The 17,669-nt window shown below is 45.9% G+C and overlaps 1 protein-coding gene across 3 annotated transcripts in view; it reads right to left on the bottom strand.

Annotated features, from left to right (window-relative positions):
* The window catches only part of ubr2 (ubiquitin protein ligase E3 component n-recognin 2), a 231,668-nt gene that overhangs the window by 172,029 nt on the left and 41,970 nt on the right, over nt 1-17,669 (bottom strand). For all 3 annotated transcript variants that reach the window (XM_072510121.1, XM_072510112.1, XM_072510130.1), the window contains exon 2: nt 8,822-9,081. In XM_072510121.1, the coding sequence (XP_072366222.1) occupies nt 8,822-9,081 (260 nt within the window). The remainder of the gene's footprint in view (nt 1-8,821; nt 9,082-17,669) is intronic.

The raw sequence follows: 17,669 nt of genomic DNA, 5'->3' as shown, positions 1-17,669 counted from the left end.
GTGGCTGCACTGGTGTCTTTGAAGGCAGAGGTGGGGATCCTGGGAGATCTATACAAGTTCCTGCAGTCGACAGTGGAGGACCAGGAGACCAGGTCCAGACAACAGAATTTGCGGATTGTGGGTCTGCAGGAGGATGTGGAGGGAACGAGTGCCACAAAGTACATTTAGAGGATGCTATCCAGGTTGGTAGAGAAGATGCTGGCCAAGGCTCCAGAGGTGGTTCGGGCCTATAGGTCCTTGAGGCAGAAGAGAGCAGGGGTGCCGCTGCAGGTTGCATAAGTTCGTGGACAAGGAGTAGATCCTGAGGTGGTCTAGGGCGAAGGGACTCTGTGAATGGGTCGAAAATGAGTCCAGATTTATCAGGAGATTGGCCCGGAGCTGGCGAAAAGGCGAGAGGGATTCAACAAGGCCAAGGCGATGTTGTACAGACAGATTTGTTTTAGGAGTGCTGTACCCAGCCAGACTCTGGGTAACGTATGACGGTCATGAGTATTACTTTGAGAACGCCGGAGGAGGCAAATGACTTCATGATAGACTTGACGTTTTTTGGGGGGGGGGGGGGGGAGGAGAGACGGGGACTGAGGGGCGGTGTAGGATGGAGTTAACACACCAGCTGATCATGGGAGGGGATCTCAACTGTGTAATGGAGCCAAAGGTGGAAGTTCGAGCCCCAATTCCCAAGTCAATGGGAAGGTCGAGGATGGCGAAGGAGCGGGGAGGGTTTATGGAGAGTGTTGAGCTGGTGAATCCATGGGAGTTTAGGAACCCGGGTGGTAGGGAGTACTCCTTCTCACACGTGACTATGGAGTGAGACAATGCGGCGGGTGAACTCAACCTCCTCCTGCGTACGGTTGAGTTTTATTCAGTTCAAGGTAGTGCCTGACTCAGGTGAGGATGAACATTTCTTCCAGGGGTGACCGATGGATGTGAGAAGTGCGGACGGCGAATCATGCTCACATAGTCTGGTTTAGCACAGGGCTAAAGAGCTGGCTTGTAAAGCAGACTCAGGCAGGCCAGGAGCACAGTTCAATTCCCGTACCAGCCTCCCCGAAAAGGCACTGGAATGTGGCGACTAGGGGCTTTTCACAGTAACTTCATTTGAAGCCTACTTGTGACAATAAGTGATTTTCATTTCATTTCATTTTCTGGGGCTGCAAGAAGCTGGAGGGCTTTTGCGAGGCGGTGTTTGGGACGCTATCCACGCTAGTGGGAGTAGAGATCAGGCCGAACTCTGTGGTGGCAATCTTTGGAGCCTCAGAGAAGCCAGAGCTGCTGGAGGGGAAGGGGGCCGATGTTGTGACCTTCGCCCCTCTGATTGCTTGGAGGTCGGATATGCCGCGGAGGGTGGCGGCCTGGCTGGGGACTTGTATAACTGTCTCTGGCTGGAGAAAATCAAGTTCGAATTGAGGGGGCCAGAGGATGTTTTGAGCTGCAGTGGAGTCCATTCTTGACGTTATTTGAGGAGTTGTTCGTCATGCGGTGGGGGGGTAATAAAAGGCCGGGGGGGAGAAGAGTACAAACTTTTGAATATACATTCATCTTTACCACCTGCACCCTGGATCACAAATGCACTTTAGGGAAGAGATTTGCCATCATTATCTGATCTGGTCTGTCTATGACTTGAGGTCACTTCAGAGAGTCAACCATGAATTGTGGATTTATAGTCACATTTTGGTTCCACCAGGTAGAGATAACGTGTTCCTTCATGGAGTTGCATGCGTCAACACGCCGAGTTATTTTTAAAATGGCAATCCAGTAACTTTAATGGTTATTTGCATGCTGCTGAGCCATCACTACCAGAGTTGTTGATTCCAGTTTCGCGTGGTGGGATCGGAACTCAAAATTTCTGGGCTGCTAGTTCAGGACCATTACTGCACTTTCATATTTCTATGTTTTATATTAAAATTAACAGTTTTCATGCATTTTACAAAAACCACACAACAACAAATAATAACAGTGATAAACCCCTCCACTCCCACAACACTGTAAACTAAATCCCCTCCTCCAACAGCCAGCAGTGACCAACCCTTTAAAATACATTATACACCCGTACACTGATCCTCTCACGGTGAACCTGACTTTCTCGGGGTGCCGGTCACTTGGCGGTGTAATTGACCTCCAGTCTAAGAGGATCCGCATCCTTGCCAAAAGCTAGGCAAAGGCCAGAGTGTCTGCCCCTGCCCTCATCCGGAGCTTGGGCACATCCGAGACACCAAAAATCACTACCAGTGGGCACAGCTCCAACCCGATGTTCAGGATTGCCAACATGGAGTCAAAAAAGGACCTCCAGATGCCCACCAGCTTAGAGCACGACCAGAACATGTGCGGGGTATGTGCCGAACCCCTCGAACACCAATCACATCTATCCCCCACTCATCAAAAAACAAGCTCATTCTAGCCCTCGTGATGTGCGCTCGAAACACTACTTTTAACTGATTGAGACTCCGCCTCACACAGGACAAGGTTGCGTTCACTCTTCTCAGTGCTCACCCCAAACTTCCTCCTCCAAACTTGGCCCTAGCTCTTCTTTTTTTTTAATATAACATTTAGTGTACCCAATTCATTTTTTCCAATTACGGGGCTATTTAGCATGGCCAATCCACCTACCCTGCACATCTTTTGGGCTGTGGGGGCGAAACCCACGCAACCACGGGGAGAATGTGCAAACTCCACACAATGACCCAGAGCCGGGATCGAACATGGGACCTCGGTGCCGTGAGGCAGCAATGCTAACCACTGTAACGCCCCCCGCCCCACCCTAGCTCTTCTACCCACTTTGTCTTCACTCCCTCAACCAAGACAGTCTCCCCTCCCACAATCTGCTGGTATTTGCTTGACGTATTGGCCATATTTCTATGTATGGCAGTCCACATCTTCCGAAATATTCACTAATTTCAGCCTTATTATGTTTGGATTCTAGATGTTTACCTGTACCTAATACAAGAATTGGAATAATTTTTCTCATATTCCTCTACAATTTCTTTAACAAGGAAGGAACATTATACTCATTCTAGTCCTTTGGCTAAGAATGATGCCCAATTGAGCAAATAAAGGTAAACAGCAATAACAGGGATCTTTAAAAATAAGACAAGAGAATAGAGGGAACTGATATTCATATACATTTTGCATCTTCAGGTTTGTTTCCCCGACAAAGCTACTAAGTGATTTTGTTCTGTTGGTCCGCAGCTATCAGCAGCCATCACGAGTGACCATTCTACATATAAAACGTTTGCTCGGGCAGCAGTTTATCACACTTCAGTCTAAACATTTTCCTGTGCCATGTTCCCACATGCACTACTTCCAAAAAGAGGCATCAGAAAGTAGCTCGAACCCCAGTAGCTTCTGGCCTATATAGGTCAGTGAAACACTAACCAATGCTATTGTGCTACAGAAGGATCCATGCATATTGATAAACAGAGCAGAAAGGGCTAAAATCAAATTTCAGAACCTTAAAGTTGTCTTATCGGCCCAGGACTTCCTCAGAGTGGCACGATCCGGCGGACTGCCATTCTCAACGGACTTACCCAAACTGGGGTTCGAAAGCCCCCGGCTCGACCAAACTTCGTCATCAGACTAGGTGAGAAACGCGCTCCCAGCTGCATCGGTTTGTGTAACTGGGGTGCATAAAGGTAAGAAATGCCCCCTTTTTACAGCACCAGCTGCTGTAAAGGTGTTTGACGGGACAATTAAAACGTAAGTGGGTCAGACAATTTTTTTGGGGGGGGGGCGGGGTCGTTTGTGTGTATGCTGTGCAAGACTGGGTCTCAGTTTTTAAAGTAGTTACTCTGGAGTTAATCGTGATAGTTAATCAGGGCAAAACTGGCAGAACCATCCAAAGAACCATCTGGACAATTGCCGGGTAAACCCTTAAGTGGGAACCTCCTCGAGAGTTTCCCCAGTGCATCATTGGGGCACTCCCTAAATGTGACGCTGGGGAACCAGAAAGTTATGGGTCATGGTTTTTTGCACAATTTAAAGAATGTTCTGAGCTCACCAAGAAAGTGTCTTTAATTCCTCACAGCAGGTGAGCTTATGAACACATTCACAGACATGTTCCACAGCGAGATCTGTTAACTGCAGTTAACTTTGTAGATCAGCAATGTTATAATGCAGATGTACGTGACAATTAGTATTTCCTAACTATTCAAGTCTCATATACAAACAGTGCACTATAAGAATGTATTACTTAAACAATATTTTGTCCTCAAGTTGTGGTTTGGCAACCTCATCAACTGCTTTTTAATATTTGTTTTGGTTTCCTGTTGCACATTACAATTCCTCAACCAATGTGAGCAACTGTTCTCAAGCTTCAGAGAACATTAAAAGTTGCACAGGTTCACCCGCCTGCCAAATTTCCTTTCCTGCATCCAAACAATTAAAAAATACCAGCAATTATGTAAGCATGTCATCACATCATCCCAGAAATGTTCAAATTATTTACTGTACGTGAGGTGCTTTAAGTGCAGTGAGTGACGTAGGCAAACATAGCAAGATTCTGATAAACAAAAATGAGTCAACTAGTTATTATGTGTAGGATGATATTTTGTAAGGAAGCAATATTGTCCAGGATACCAGGAGTCGCTGCTTTCCACGTTATCGATTCCAATGCATTAGCTACTTAGACGGCTGGAAGAAGCCCTACATTAAACATCTCATCAGGCACCACCTTTACAATTTAGTCGTCTTACAGAACTGATCAAGAGTTATTTATAATCTGAAACTCCCAATGTGGAAGTCTACAATCTTTTGACTCGAAGATTAAAGTACTGCCAACAATGCAACGTGACTCTCAGGTCTTACATTGAACATTACTGGAGTCATGTGCGGGGTGAAGACTAGAACCAGTTGCTCGTCACAAAAAAATTGGATTGAAAACTGCAGCAAAAATGCACAGGATTAGAAAGGTCTTGTACTGGAGGAGGTAATAAAACCTAATGTTACAAAACCAATTGCAGTAGCATCAAATCTAAAGCCACAAAACAGCAAGAAAAACAAAACATTGGATGGTATGGTGGCGCAGTAGTTCGCACTGCTGCCTCACAGCACTGAGGATCCAGGTTCAATCCCGGCCCCAGGTAACTGTCCATGTGGAGTTTGCACATTCTCCCCATGCCTGCGGGGGTCTCACCCCCACAACCCAAAAATGTGCAGGGTAGGTGGATTAGCTACGCTAAATTGCCACTTTAATTGAAAAAATAAACAAAACACAGGAAGCTCAACCTGCACTGCTCTTGATGGATGCAAGATCACAGGTGCCTACTGTAAATTATATTTGTGCAAGCCCCTCAAGAAAACAAGATATCACACTTGAGTTTGGCCCAAATGTTCCAATAATTAATATCAGAAATTCAAGACACAGGACACTAAACACAGCACAAGCTCATCTGCAGCATTGGCAGTAAAAAAAAAACTGGGGGTGGCATGCGGCGCAGTGGTTAGCACTGGGACTGCGGCACTGAGGACCCGAGTTCGAATCCCGGCCCTGGGTTACTGTCCGTGTGGAGTTTGCACATTCTCCCCATGCTTTCGTGGGTTTCACCCCCACAACCCAAAGATGTGCAGGTTAGGAAGATTGGCTACACTAAATTGCCCCCTAATTGCAAAAAAAACAATTAGGTACTCAATTTATTTTTTTTAAAACTGATATTCTTGATTCAACGATCAGTTTGTCTTCACTGTGAAGACAGTGAGAGTCTCTGAACCACTCTCTGGTACTGTGTCACCCAAATCCAACCTGGTTCCTGCATTTTTGGTGTTTGTCTTCACAAACAAGTGAAAAATTACAGACAAAGGCAGACTGGTAATCCAGTGTGTTCCATAAAATTGTGATGCTACTCACTCATGCTCTCCCTTGTTCTATGTCACGACATAAAACTCCCCACCTGAGTTATGTATTTCCCTGGGCCAGGAAATAGGTCGGGTGAAAACAAAGCCAATTCAAGAGGAAAAGAAAATCTAGAAAATCCTCTCACTTTTCCTCTCCCTCACACCTTCCATTTGTCTACTGTGCACATCTTGCTATTTCTGCAGATTACGAAATACAAAACAAAGGTTCAAACTGTATTTTGTTTTAAAAATAACACAATCTCCCCAAGTCAATGTTCTGACATTTGTCCACTTATTTTCCAAATAATAGAATAAATTGTCCACAAACAAATGAAAAGAAAAACAATTGCAGTCCAGATTACTTGTACTCAGGTAATGGTGTACTCTTCATGCACCAATTCCAAATTTAGCTCAGACCATCACAACTCTGGTCAGAAATGTCAATTTCAAGCCAAGAATGAAACAAATTAGAACAAGACTGCTGCCGAAGCAAACAGGTCATTAAAAGAGCCGAAAATTATGTCTCATCAGTAGCAGTAAATTCTGATAGGTGTCTGTAATAACACCATTAGCTAAGCCTTCAATAAGATGGAAGTCCAAGCTGCTCAGGTTAGACTTTAGGAATGGACTTAAATATTGAAATTTCGGCTCAGAAGTCAAATTTGACATGGGGAATTTCTCCATCTTAATCGAGCAGTGAGAAGCAACTTTAGTTTTCAAATGCTCATTTCTATGATCATTGTGCTGAGGAAACTGCAGCATTCAGGCCGACCAGCAATGTAATCTGGAAATAGCCACCTTGCAACTCATTCAACACATTGACAATGATTTGATTTGATTTTGTTGTGAAACATACAAGTCAAAGGTCAGGGCAGTAATTAGGGACTACCTGCACAAAGACGGTCACACATTAGAGGTGACTATTCCAAAGTACTCCTGGAGACCATCCACATCCAGAACTCTGCTGCCACTGTCCTAACTTACGCCAAGTCCTGTTCACCCATTGCCCTTGTGCTCACTGACCCACATTGGTTGAGAGTTAAGCAACATCTCAATTTTAGAACAGTTACCATGTTTACAAATCCCATGGCCTTCCTGCTTCCCATTACTTTAATCTCCGCCAGCCCTACAATGTTCTGAAATATCGCTGGCTTCAAGTACCCATGATTTTTAATCACTTCACCATTGGTGGCCATGATTTCAGCTATCCGAAAGACCCTTAGCATGGAATTCGGTACTGAAGCTACTCCACCTCTCTACCTCCTTAAACCTACCTTCCTTACCCACCTTCTAGTCATCTTCCCTAAAATTTACTTTGGAGGCTCAGTGTCAGTAGGTCTTGTGGCACAGTGGTAGCGTCCCGACCTCCAGGCCAGAAGCTCTGGAGTCAAGTCCCACTTGAGGACCTGATGGCCACAGAAAGTGTGTTCATAGTGTGGCCAAACAGATGATCAGTCCTTCCAGTATACCTGGTGGCAGGCAGTAAGAGTGGGAGTATTTCCTGGTCAGACATACTGCAAAAGGCAATTGGAAACCACTGCATTAGTTTTCCAAGCAAAATCATGGACAATCTAATGCAAGTCCAAGGTTGCCAACACCCTCTTCCGGCATTGTACCTGAAGGAGGCAGAGGAGGCTGAGTTCAGCATTATATATTGATTCATAATGCTCCTATGAAGGACCTTGGGACATTTTATTACATGAAAGGATTTATATAAATGCAGGTTGAGTTATTGATGTACTAAAATTTCAGTTTCCACCCACAGGGACCCAGGTTTGATTCCTGGCTCGGGTCACTGTCTGAGCGGAGTCTGCGTGTTCTTCCCGTGTCTGCGCGGATTTCCTCCATGTGCTCCAGTTTCCTCCCACAAGTCCCGAAAAGACGTGCTTGTTAGGTAATTTGGACATTCAGAATTCTCCCTTATTGTATCCGAACAGGCGCCTTTGTGTGGCGTCTAGGAGGTTTTCACCGTAACTTCATTGCAGTGTTAATCTAAGTCGACTTGTGACACTAATAAAGATTATTAGAAAATTAAAATGAACATGGCCACATAGACCTCACCTGAGCATCTCACCATGACATTCACTGACATTATTCTTGCTTTTAGAATTCTCTATCTTGTTTTCAAATCATCCCATGGTTTCACCATGTTAACAACATTTGTATTTAACGAAAATGCAATTAACACAGTATAACAGGCCAAGACAATTCAAAGAAACAGAAACAAAGAAAACTTGACATCAAGATACAGGAGATATGAGAGGTAAAAGAGGTGGCTTTTAAGGTGTTTTAAAGAAGAAAAACAGTGAGGTGGAGTAGTTTATTGTGTATTCCAGACTTTGAGCCTGGCAACTGAAGGCACAGCCACCAATGGTGGAGCAATTGAAAACCTGGAATTCTCAAGAAGCCAGATTCAGAGGAAGACAAAGATTTGTTACAAGGTGGAGGGGTAGAGGAGTCATTCTTCCTGCCAAACAACCTCTCTGGCTCTGATAATATAGGTTTACCAATGTGCAATCTCACTAATTTAATCAGTGTTGGAGATTTTTTATCAAATTAAGTTAACTTTTAAACGGTGGGGCTGGAGTCTGTGTTTTGCTTACATATATGACTTAAATCCAATTTAATTATAGTCTAATTCCTGGGTAAAAGTTCCTAATTTAAGCTCGACATGCTTCATTCTTCAATCCGATTGGTTGAAGAGCCTTGCTGTTTCACTGCCCTGCTCACACATGCCAGAGATCCCCAATCGAGGGCGACACAATGGACCAGACATTCCTGACAAAAGCCTGCAAAACCTCTGAGCAACTGTCATCATATTGAACATCAAGTGCCTTTCCTTAGTGGCTGACTGCCACCGTATTCTGACCAAGCGAAATTTAAAACAACCCTGATATTGTGGCATGATTCAAAAACTTTTGCCATTATGAACACTCATCGCATTAACAAATATGAACACATGGAAATAATGTGAAACTTGCTAGGATTTCTGTACCTGCAAGAGTAGGTAGGCTCTCCAATTTTGAAAACACGCCCACAGAGCTGTGATGACTTGTTTGCCTTTTCAAGTTTAGTTATTCCCACAGCAGGATCCTCTGCACACAGGTACCATTCCATTGGCCCCAACAGTATGTGTTGTGCTAACATTTCTTCATTAAGTGGATTCGGGTTAGAGCCTCTACAGTAAATCTTTGGTACATAATAGGCAAGGTGCTGGTACACATCCCTGGTCAAATCTGTTGCTTGAAGCCAGTTCTAAGAAAAAAAGACTTGTGTTAGATTCTTGCAGTGGGTATTTAAAACACATATTCACAATCAAAATAAAACAAAGATGTGAAACTTAATCTCGGCAATTTAATTAGAAATGCAGAAAGCAGCAGTATCAGGGTGAAGAGGCAAATATTTATTCAATGTTTCACATGAACTGCATTTTTTTTTACAGCCGATCAACCAATTTTCATCACCTGTGCAATGGATGGGAATTCTGCGATGGTGGGTAGCTCAAGGAAGCCAAATGCAAAGCACAAGGCTACAATAATTTATGTATTCATTCATGGGATATGGACGCTGCTGGCAAGGCAGGCATCTGGTGTCCTTGAACAGAGTGGCTTGCAAGGTCATTTCAGGGAGTGGTGAAGAGTCAGCCACATGGCTATGTGTCCATAGACAGACCGAGTAAGGAAAGCAGATTCCTTCCCTAAAATAAATCAGTGAACCAGATGGGTTTTTACAACAATCCACAATCAATGGCATGGTCACCATTACTGAGACTGGCTTTGTGTTCCAGATTTATTATTGAACTCAAATTCCACCAGCTGCTTTGGTGGGATTTGAACCAATGTCCCCAGAGCATTGCTAGTTCAGTGAAATTACCACAACATCATCATCTTCGCAAATAATAAAAAAAGGTAACGAGATCTTAGAATCATTTGCCTCTGGGGGAGGAGATAGACGAGGGCACGTGGGCGGACGTGCTGGGTAGGGTAAATTCTTTCTCCTCTTGCGCCAGGCTTAGCCTGATACAATTTAAGGTTCTGCACAGGGCGCACATGACTGGAGCAAGGCTGAGTCAGTTTTTGGGAGTAGAGGACAGGTGTGTGAAGTGTTCGGGGAGCCCAGCAAATCACACCCACATGTTCTGGGCCTGCCCAGCGCTGGATGGGTTCTGGAGGGGTGTTGCGAGGACGGTGTCTAAGGTGGTAAACACCCGGGTTAAGCCAAGTTGGGGGCTCGCACTATTTGGGGTATCGGACGAGCCGGGAGTGCAGGAGGCGAAAGAGGCTGGAATTCTGGCCTTTGCGTCCCTGGTAGCCCGGCGGAGGATTCTGCTACGGTGGAAGGAGGCGAGGCCCCCAAGCGTGGAAGCCTGGATCAGCGACATGGCAGGGTTCATTAAACTGGAGAGGGTAAAATTTGCCTTAAGATGATCTGTGCAAGGGTTCTTCAGGCAGTGGAAACCGTTCCTAACTTTCTAGCGGAGCGTTATGAGGTGGACAGCAGCAGCAACCCGGGGGGGGGGGGGGGGGGGGGGGGGGGGGCGGGGGGGACTTTTTGTTTACTACTGTGTTTATTATCGTTTAATGGGGGCTTGTATATTGGGGGAATACGTGACATAGCTATAAGATGTTTATTTATGTGTTCTTTGTTTTTTCTTATTTCTGTAAGGGGGGGGTTTGGTTGAAAATATGTAAAAATTTGAATAAAAAAATATATTTTTTAAATAATCATTTGCCTCATGACACCTCTGTAAAGCACTTCAAAATAGGGTCGCAGTTGAAGGTACAATATGAATCCTATAATAGTAAAGGAGATTGCCACTTGGCCACAATCAAACCTGAACCTTTCAAAGAGAAATAGAATTTGTCTCTTTCCTCTGTTTTCTCATGTCGCTACAATGTTTTTCGTCAAGCGTTTATCTCTAGGCTAGTATTGAATAAGCACTCACAATCTTTTTTTTTTAAATTAAATATTTTATTGAAAATTTTTGGTCAACCAACACAGTACATTGTGCATCCTTTACACAATATTATAACACAAATAACAATGACCTATTTTATAAACAAAAAATGAATAAATAATAAATAACAAAAATGAAAACTAACCCTAATTGGCAACTACCTTGTCACAAGTAACACTCTCCAAAAATATAATTTAACAGTCCAATATATAATTATCTGTAGCAACGACCTATACATACTATACAGTATATATTAACAACCCTGAGAGTCCTTCTGGTTCCTCCTCCCCCCCTCCCCCCCCCCCCCCCCGATCCTGGGCTGCTGCTGCTGCCTTCTTTTTCCCATTCCGTCTATCTTTCTGCGAGGTATTCGACGAACGGTTGCCACCGCCTGGTGAACCCTTGAGCCGACCCCCTTAGGACGAACTTAATCCGCTCTAGCTTTATAAACCCCGCCATGTCATTTATCCAGGTCTCCACCCCCGGGGGCTTGGCTTCTTTCCACATTAGCAATATCCTGCGCCGGGCTACTAGGGACGCAAAGGCCAAAACATCGGCCTCTCTCGCCTCCTGCACTCCCGGCTCTTGTGCAACCCCAAATATAGCCAACCCCCAGCTTGGTTCGACCCGGACTCCTACTACTTTTGAAAGCACCTTTGTCACCCCCATCCAAAACCCCTGTAGTGCCGGGCATGACCAAAACATATGGGTATGATTCGCTGGGCTTCTCGAGCACCTCGCAAACCTATCCTCCACCCCCAAAAATTTACTGAGCCGTGCTCCAGTCATATGTGCCCTGTGTAATACCTTAAACTGAATCAGGCTTAGCCTGGCACACGAGGACGACGAGTTTACCCTGCTTAGGGCATCTGCCCACAGCCCCTCCTCGATCTCCTCCCCCAGCTCTTCTTCCCATTTCCCTTTTAGTTCATCTACCATAGTCTCCCCTTCGTCCCTCATTTCCCTATATATATCTGACACCTTACCATCCCCCACCCATGTCTTTGAGATCACTCTGTCCTGCACGTCTTGTGTCGGGAGCTGCGGGAATTCCCTCACCTGTTGCCTCGCAAAAGCCCTCAGTTGCATATACCTGAATGCATTCCCTTGGGGCAACCCATATTTCTCGGTCAGCGCTCCCAGACTCGCGAACTTCCCATCCACAAACAGATCTTTCAGTTGCGTTATTCCTGCTCTTTGCCACATTCCATATCCCCCATCCATTCCCCCCGGGGCAAACCTATGGTTGTTTCTTATCGGGGACCCCCCCAAGGCTCCAGTCTTTCCCCTATGCCGTCTCCACTGTCCCCAAATCTTCAGTGTAGCCACCACCACCGGGCTTGTGGTGTAGTTCCTCGGTGAGAACGGCAATGGGGCTGTCACCATAGCCTGTAGGCTAGTCCCCCTACAGGACGCCCTCTCTAATCTCTTCCACGCCGCTCCCTCCTCCTCTCCCATCCACTTACTCACCATTGAAATATTAGCGGCCCAATAATACTCACTTAGGCTCGGTAGTGCCAGCCCCCCCCCATCCCTGCTACGCTGTAAGAATCCCTTCCTCACTCTCGGGGTCTTCCCGGCCCACACAAAACCCATGATGCTCTTTTCAATCCTTTTTTAAAAAAACCTTCGTAATCACCACCGGGAGGCACTGAAACACAAAGAGGAATCTCGGGAGGACAAGCACTCACTATCTTATCGGCTAGTACATTCCAGGCTCAATCTTCTCTTTGCATAGCGAAGAGAATTATATCGATGAAATCGCTTTAACTTAATACTTTTAACAACTCTTGTCTTTTTGCTCCAGGTGTCAGTCCAGATTTGCCAATAGTCTACCAGTTGATGAGCAGCCAGAATGTCGTCCTCACTGGTGCAATGGGGACTCTGATAAGCCTCTACCGTTTGACTTGCATAGAAAAAGCTTTCAAGTCACCTCTTGTTATTTTGCCAATCACCTTAAATGTGCAAGCTCTGGTTATCAACCCTTTGGCCATTGGAAACATTATTTTCTGACTTAACCTATCTGAACCTCTAATACTTTTAAATAACCATATCAAATCTTCTCGGTGTCTATCCATTCAACAGTCATCCCTCCCTTTGGAGCCATTTTAGTGCATCTCTTCCATACCCAATTCAAACAACTGGAGGCTGCTCAAAAACCCCACTGCACGCTGTTAGTCATGTACAACCAGAACTTAAGAGTACATGTCCACGGAGGTGATTAAAAATACTAAGAACAAACATATACTTATTATAGCAAATGTCTTCATAGAATTTACAGTGCAGAAGGAGGCCATTTGGCCCATTGGGTCTGCACCGGCTCTTGTTCTTCGGTCATCCAGGCATGTCGTCGTTATGAAGCCACCTTTCAAAAGGCAAATTCTTACAGCTAAAACAACTCGTTTGCTTTAATAATGATCAAACGGTAAATGTTGGCCAGCATGCGCAATGCTGACCAATGAACCCCACTAACTGGCACAATTGGGAGGTGGTGGCATAGTGGTATTGCCGCTGGACGAGTAATCCAGGGACCCAGGAGAATGAACTAGCGACCCAAGATAATAAACTGGGGACCCAGGTTCGAATCCCACCACGGAAGGTGATGGAATTTAAACTCAGTAAAATATCTGGCATTGAAGTCGAATGATGACCATGAAACGATTGTCAATTTTCGTTAAACACCCACCTGGTTCACTAATGTCCTTTAGGGAAGGAAATTTGCCATCTTTACCTGGTTTGGCCTACAAGTGACTACAGACCCACAGCTCTTAAATGCCCTCTGAAATGGCCTAGCAAGCCACTCAGTTGTATTCAACCACTTTGAAAACACAAAAAGGACACCTCAAGGACTGCAGCAGTTCAAGAAGGCAACTCACCACCACCTTCTGAAGGGCAACTAGGGATGGGCAATAAATGCTGGCCTAACCAGCGACGCCCACTTCCCGTCAATTAATTTTGAAAACATTTTTTAAACCTCACGAACACGTGTGGGCATCACAAGTGACACAGTGGTTAGCACTGCTGCCTTGTAGCACCAGGGACTCGGGTTCAATTCCGGCCTCGGGATGACTGTGTGGAGTTTGTACGTTCTCCCCATGTCAGCGTGGGTTTTCCTCCATGGGCTCCAATTTCCTCCCCCAGTCCTAACATGTGCGGGTTAGGTGGATTGACAATGCTGAATTGCCCCTTAATGTCCAAGGATGTGCAGGACAGATTATGGGATTACCGGGATAGGTAGGGGTGGACACTTGTAAATGGGCAGAGTGCTTATTTGAAGGGTCGGTGCGGAACCAATGGGCTGAATGGCCGCCTTCTGCACTGTAGGATTCTATTATTCTGTGAACACTTCTCAAATAGCAGTACAAGTTATTTTATGTCCCATGTTTCATCTGAAAGGCATATCCAACAATATAGCACCTCCTCAGCATTACACTTGGTGTCAGTCTAAATTATCTGCTCAAGTTCTAGGAACAGTTCTTGAACTGAATACTTTTAATTCCAACAGGAGAGTCTACCACCAACCCATGCTGGCACAAAGCACAGGTATGACTATACCTGGAGTCCTACACTGGGACCCTGTTATAATGCATCTTGATTCTGATTTATAGGCGAGTCTGCATTACAATGAGATTCTTTCAAAAAACACAAACCCGAGTAGCCAGAATAACATGAAAAAGTGAAGACAACCAATACATTTTTATTTCTTCAAGTAACAGAAATCTGAATATGCACGTACAATCATTTATTGTTGAATGGATGGAAATGTGAAGAAGTCAGTCATTTTTAATTTATGTTCATTTCAGTACATTCAGATCCATGATGTTTATCTACTCCTCACCTCTGCCTTTGCCAGGCACAGGTGGCTCCTGGTACAGAAGGAGTATCTCATTCAGGTCGCAAGCATTGAAAGCATCAAGTCCATAGCTCTCTTCTCACTTTCAAATATTTATTTAGTGAAGCCTTTGAAATCTTCCATGTTGTCACTGTTCACTTCAGTCTTGAATGCAGCAGCCTCGGCATACCTCTCCAAGTTTTAAACACATTTGCTTATCACTTCTTGCCAGGCACGGCCACAAATGCAAATGCCCTCTAGACATCGGGTTTCTTCAGGCAAGTTGTCATGTCTTCCTTACCCTCCACTATTCTTTTGATCAGTTCCCTTTTATGGTTACATTTGAGATCATAAGAATATAAGAATTCAAAGAGGGCCATTCAGCCTATCGAGTCTGCTCTACCATCAATAAGCTTGTGGTTAGGGTGAAGGAGCTTTGTTGCAAAGGTAGAGGCGGGAAGGAGGGTTGGTGCTCCCGAACATGTTACATTATTAATGGGCAGCGAATGTGGAGACGGTGGTGGGAGGGGGAAGGCTGGGTCAGATTAGAGGAGGAGTCTTGCATGGGTATGATCCGGAGGGCTCTGCTGCCTGCCCCGTTGCCGCTCGCTCCGAGAAAGTATATGGGGAATCCGGTGGCGGAGTCATCTATGAAAATCTGGAACCAGCCGAGGGGCACTTTAAACTGGGTCACATGTCGGTTTTGATGTCATAGAATCATAGAATTTATAGTGCAAGAGGCCATTCGGGCCATCAAGTCTGCACTGGCACTTGGAAAGAGCACCCTACTTAATATCCCACACCTCCACCCTCTCCCCGTAACCCCACCTAACTTTTGGACACCGAGGGGCAACTTAGCATGGCCAATCCACCTAACCTGTACATCTTTGGACTATGGCAGGAAATGGGACACCCGGAAGAAACCCACGCAGGCACAGGGAGAAAGTCCACAGAAGACAGTAACCCAAATTAAACCCGGGACCCGAGAGCTGTGAGGCAGCAGTGCTCACCACTGTGCCACCGGGCCGCCCCAAAGGTAGGGCAACTTGACAGATAGCGAGAAAAGCCAGCACGCGGCCAGGTGCCTAAACCCGGGATTGAACAAGTGTCCTTTAGATTTTCAGACTAACACTCTCCCAACTGAGAATTTCGGTTGATAACCTTTGCTATCAATGTGTGGAACCACAGGTTCACATCGGCAGGAGGTCGATGGATGGGATTTATAGGCAGTGGAGGGGTTACTGCGGGTCAGGGACATGTTTGCAGTGGGGAGGTTTGCTGGGCTTGAGAAGCTGCTGGAGAGGTTTGAATTCCCAAAGAGGAGTGAGTTTAGGCACTGGCAGGTGCGGGACCTTGCGCGAAAGGAGTTGCCTTCGTTCACTCAGGTTCTGGAGTATACACTTCTGAAGAAAATGCTGCTCTCGGATGAAGTGGGTGATGGCAGAATTGGGGATATGTATTGGTGGTTGGGAGAGCACAGCATGACATTAGTGAAAAGGATCAAGTGGAAATGGGAGGAGTTGTTCATGGAATCCCTGCAGTGCAGGAGGCCATTTGGCCAATCGAGTCTGCACTAACCCTCTGAAAGAGTACAAAGGCAGCACGGTAGCCTTGTGGATAGCACAATTGCTTCACAGCTCCAGGGTCCCAGGTTCGATTCCAGCTTGGGTCACTGTCTGTGCGGAGTCTGCACATCCTCCCCGTGTGTGCGTGGGTTTCCTCCGGGTGCTCCGGTTTCCTCCCACAGTCCAAAGATGTGCAGGTTAGGTGGATTGGCCATGATAAATTGCACTTAGTGTCCAAAATTGTCCTTAGTGTTGGGTGGGGTTACTGGGTTATGGGGATAGGGTGCCGGTGTTGACCTTGGGTAAGGTGCTCTTTCCAAGAGCCGGTGCAGACTCGATGGGCCGAATGGCCTCCTTCTGCACTGTAAATTCTATGATAATCTATGATGACTACCCAGGTCCACTCCCCCACTCCATCCCTGTAACCCCAACTAACCTGCAAATCCCTGGACACTAAGGGGCAATTTTGCATGGTCAATCCACTTAACCCGCACATCTTTTGACTGTGGGAGGAAACCGAGCGTCCGAGGGAAACCCACACAGACACAGGGAGAATATACAAACTCCACACAGTCACCCAAGACCGGGACTGCACCCGGGTTCCTGGTGTCATGAGGCAGCAGTGCTAACCACTGTGCCACCGTACTGCCTGAGTTGGAGAGGGGGATAGGATGGGGACTTTGGTGTGAGGTAATGTGGCAAGTGAACTCAACCTCCTCCTGTGCAAAAATGAGTTTGATACAATTTAAGGTGGTGTACAGGGTCCACATCACTCGGGCTCGGAAGTGTGGGTTTTTTCCGCAAAGTAACAGACGGGGGTGAGAAGTGTGGGAGGGGGCCGGCGAACCACGCGCATATGTTCTCAGGGTGTGAGGAGTTGCAAAACCTTTGGAGACAGTGTCCCGGAATCTATCAAGGATTGCAGGGGGTGAGGTGAAGCTGAGACCTATGGTGGCGATCTTTGGGGTGTCGGAGGTGCCAGAGCTGCTGGAGGGGCAAGGGACCAAAGTCGTGGCCTTCGGCCCTCTGATTGCCCGGCGATGAATACCTTTGAATTGGAGGTTGGTTATGCCACAGGGGGTTGCGGCATGGTTGAGGGATCTGTACGAATTTCTCAGATTGGAGATAATCAAATTTGCTTCAAGGGGGTCAGAGGGTGGCTTTGAGATACGGTGGAGGCTGTAAATGGCGATATTTGGGTATCTGTTTGTCGGGGGGGGGGGGGGGGGGGGGGGGAAGAGAGTAACAGAGGGAAAATGTACAAACTGTATACGTTTATTGGATATTAAGCTTGTGTTAATTTTTGAATGTGTTTGGAATAAAATATCCTCGAGAAAAAAAAATGGTGGTTGATCAGATTGTAGTTTTCATTCCACTTTCTTGCCATGTCCCGTAACCCGAGATTCTCCTGTAGATCAACAATCTGGCTGATTCAGCCTTTAATGTATTCAATGACCCAGCCTCCTTTGCTTGGAGGACGAGAATTCAA

The sequence above is a fragment of the Scyliorhinus torazame genome, chromosome 1, assembly GCF_047496885.1.
Source record: "Scyliorhinus torazame isolate Kashiwa2021f chromosome 1, sScyTor2.1, whole genome shotgun sequence".
In the NCBI taxonomy this organism is placed as follows: Eukaryota; Metazoa; Chordata; class Chondrichthyes; order Carcharhiniformes; family Scyliorhinidae; genus Scyliorhinus; species Scyliorhinus torazame.
The sequence above is the reverse complement of the archived record's forward strand: the minus strand, read 5'-3'. Positions and strand labels throughout refer to the sequence as shown.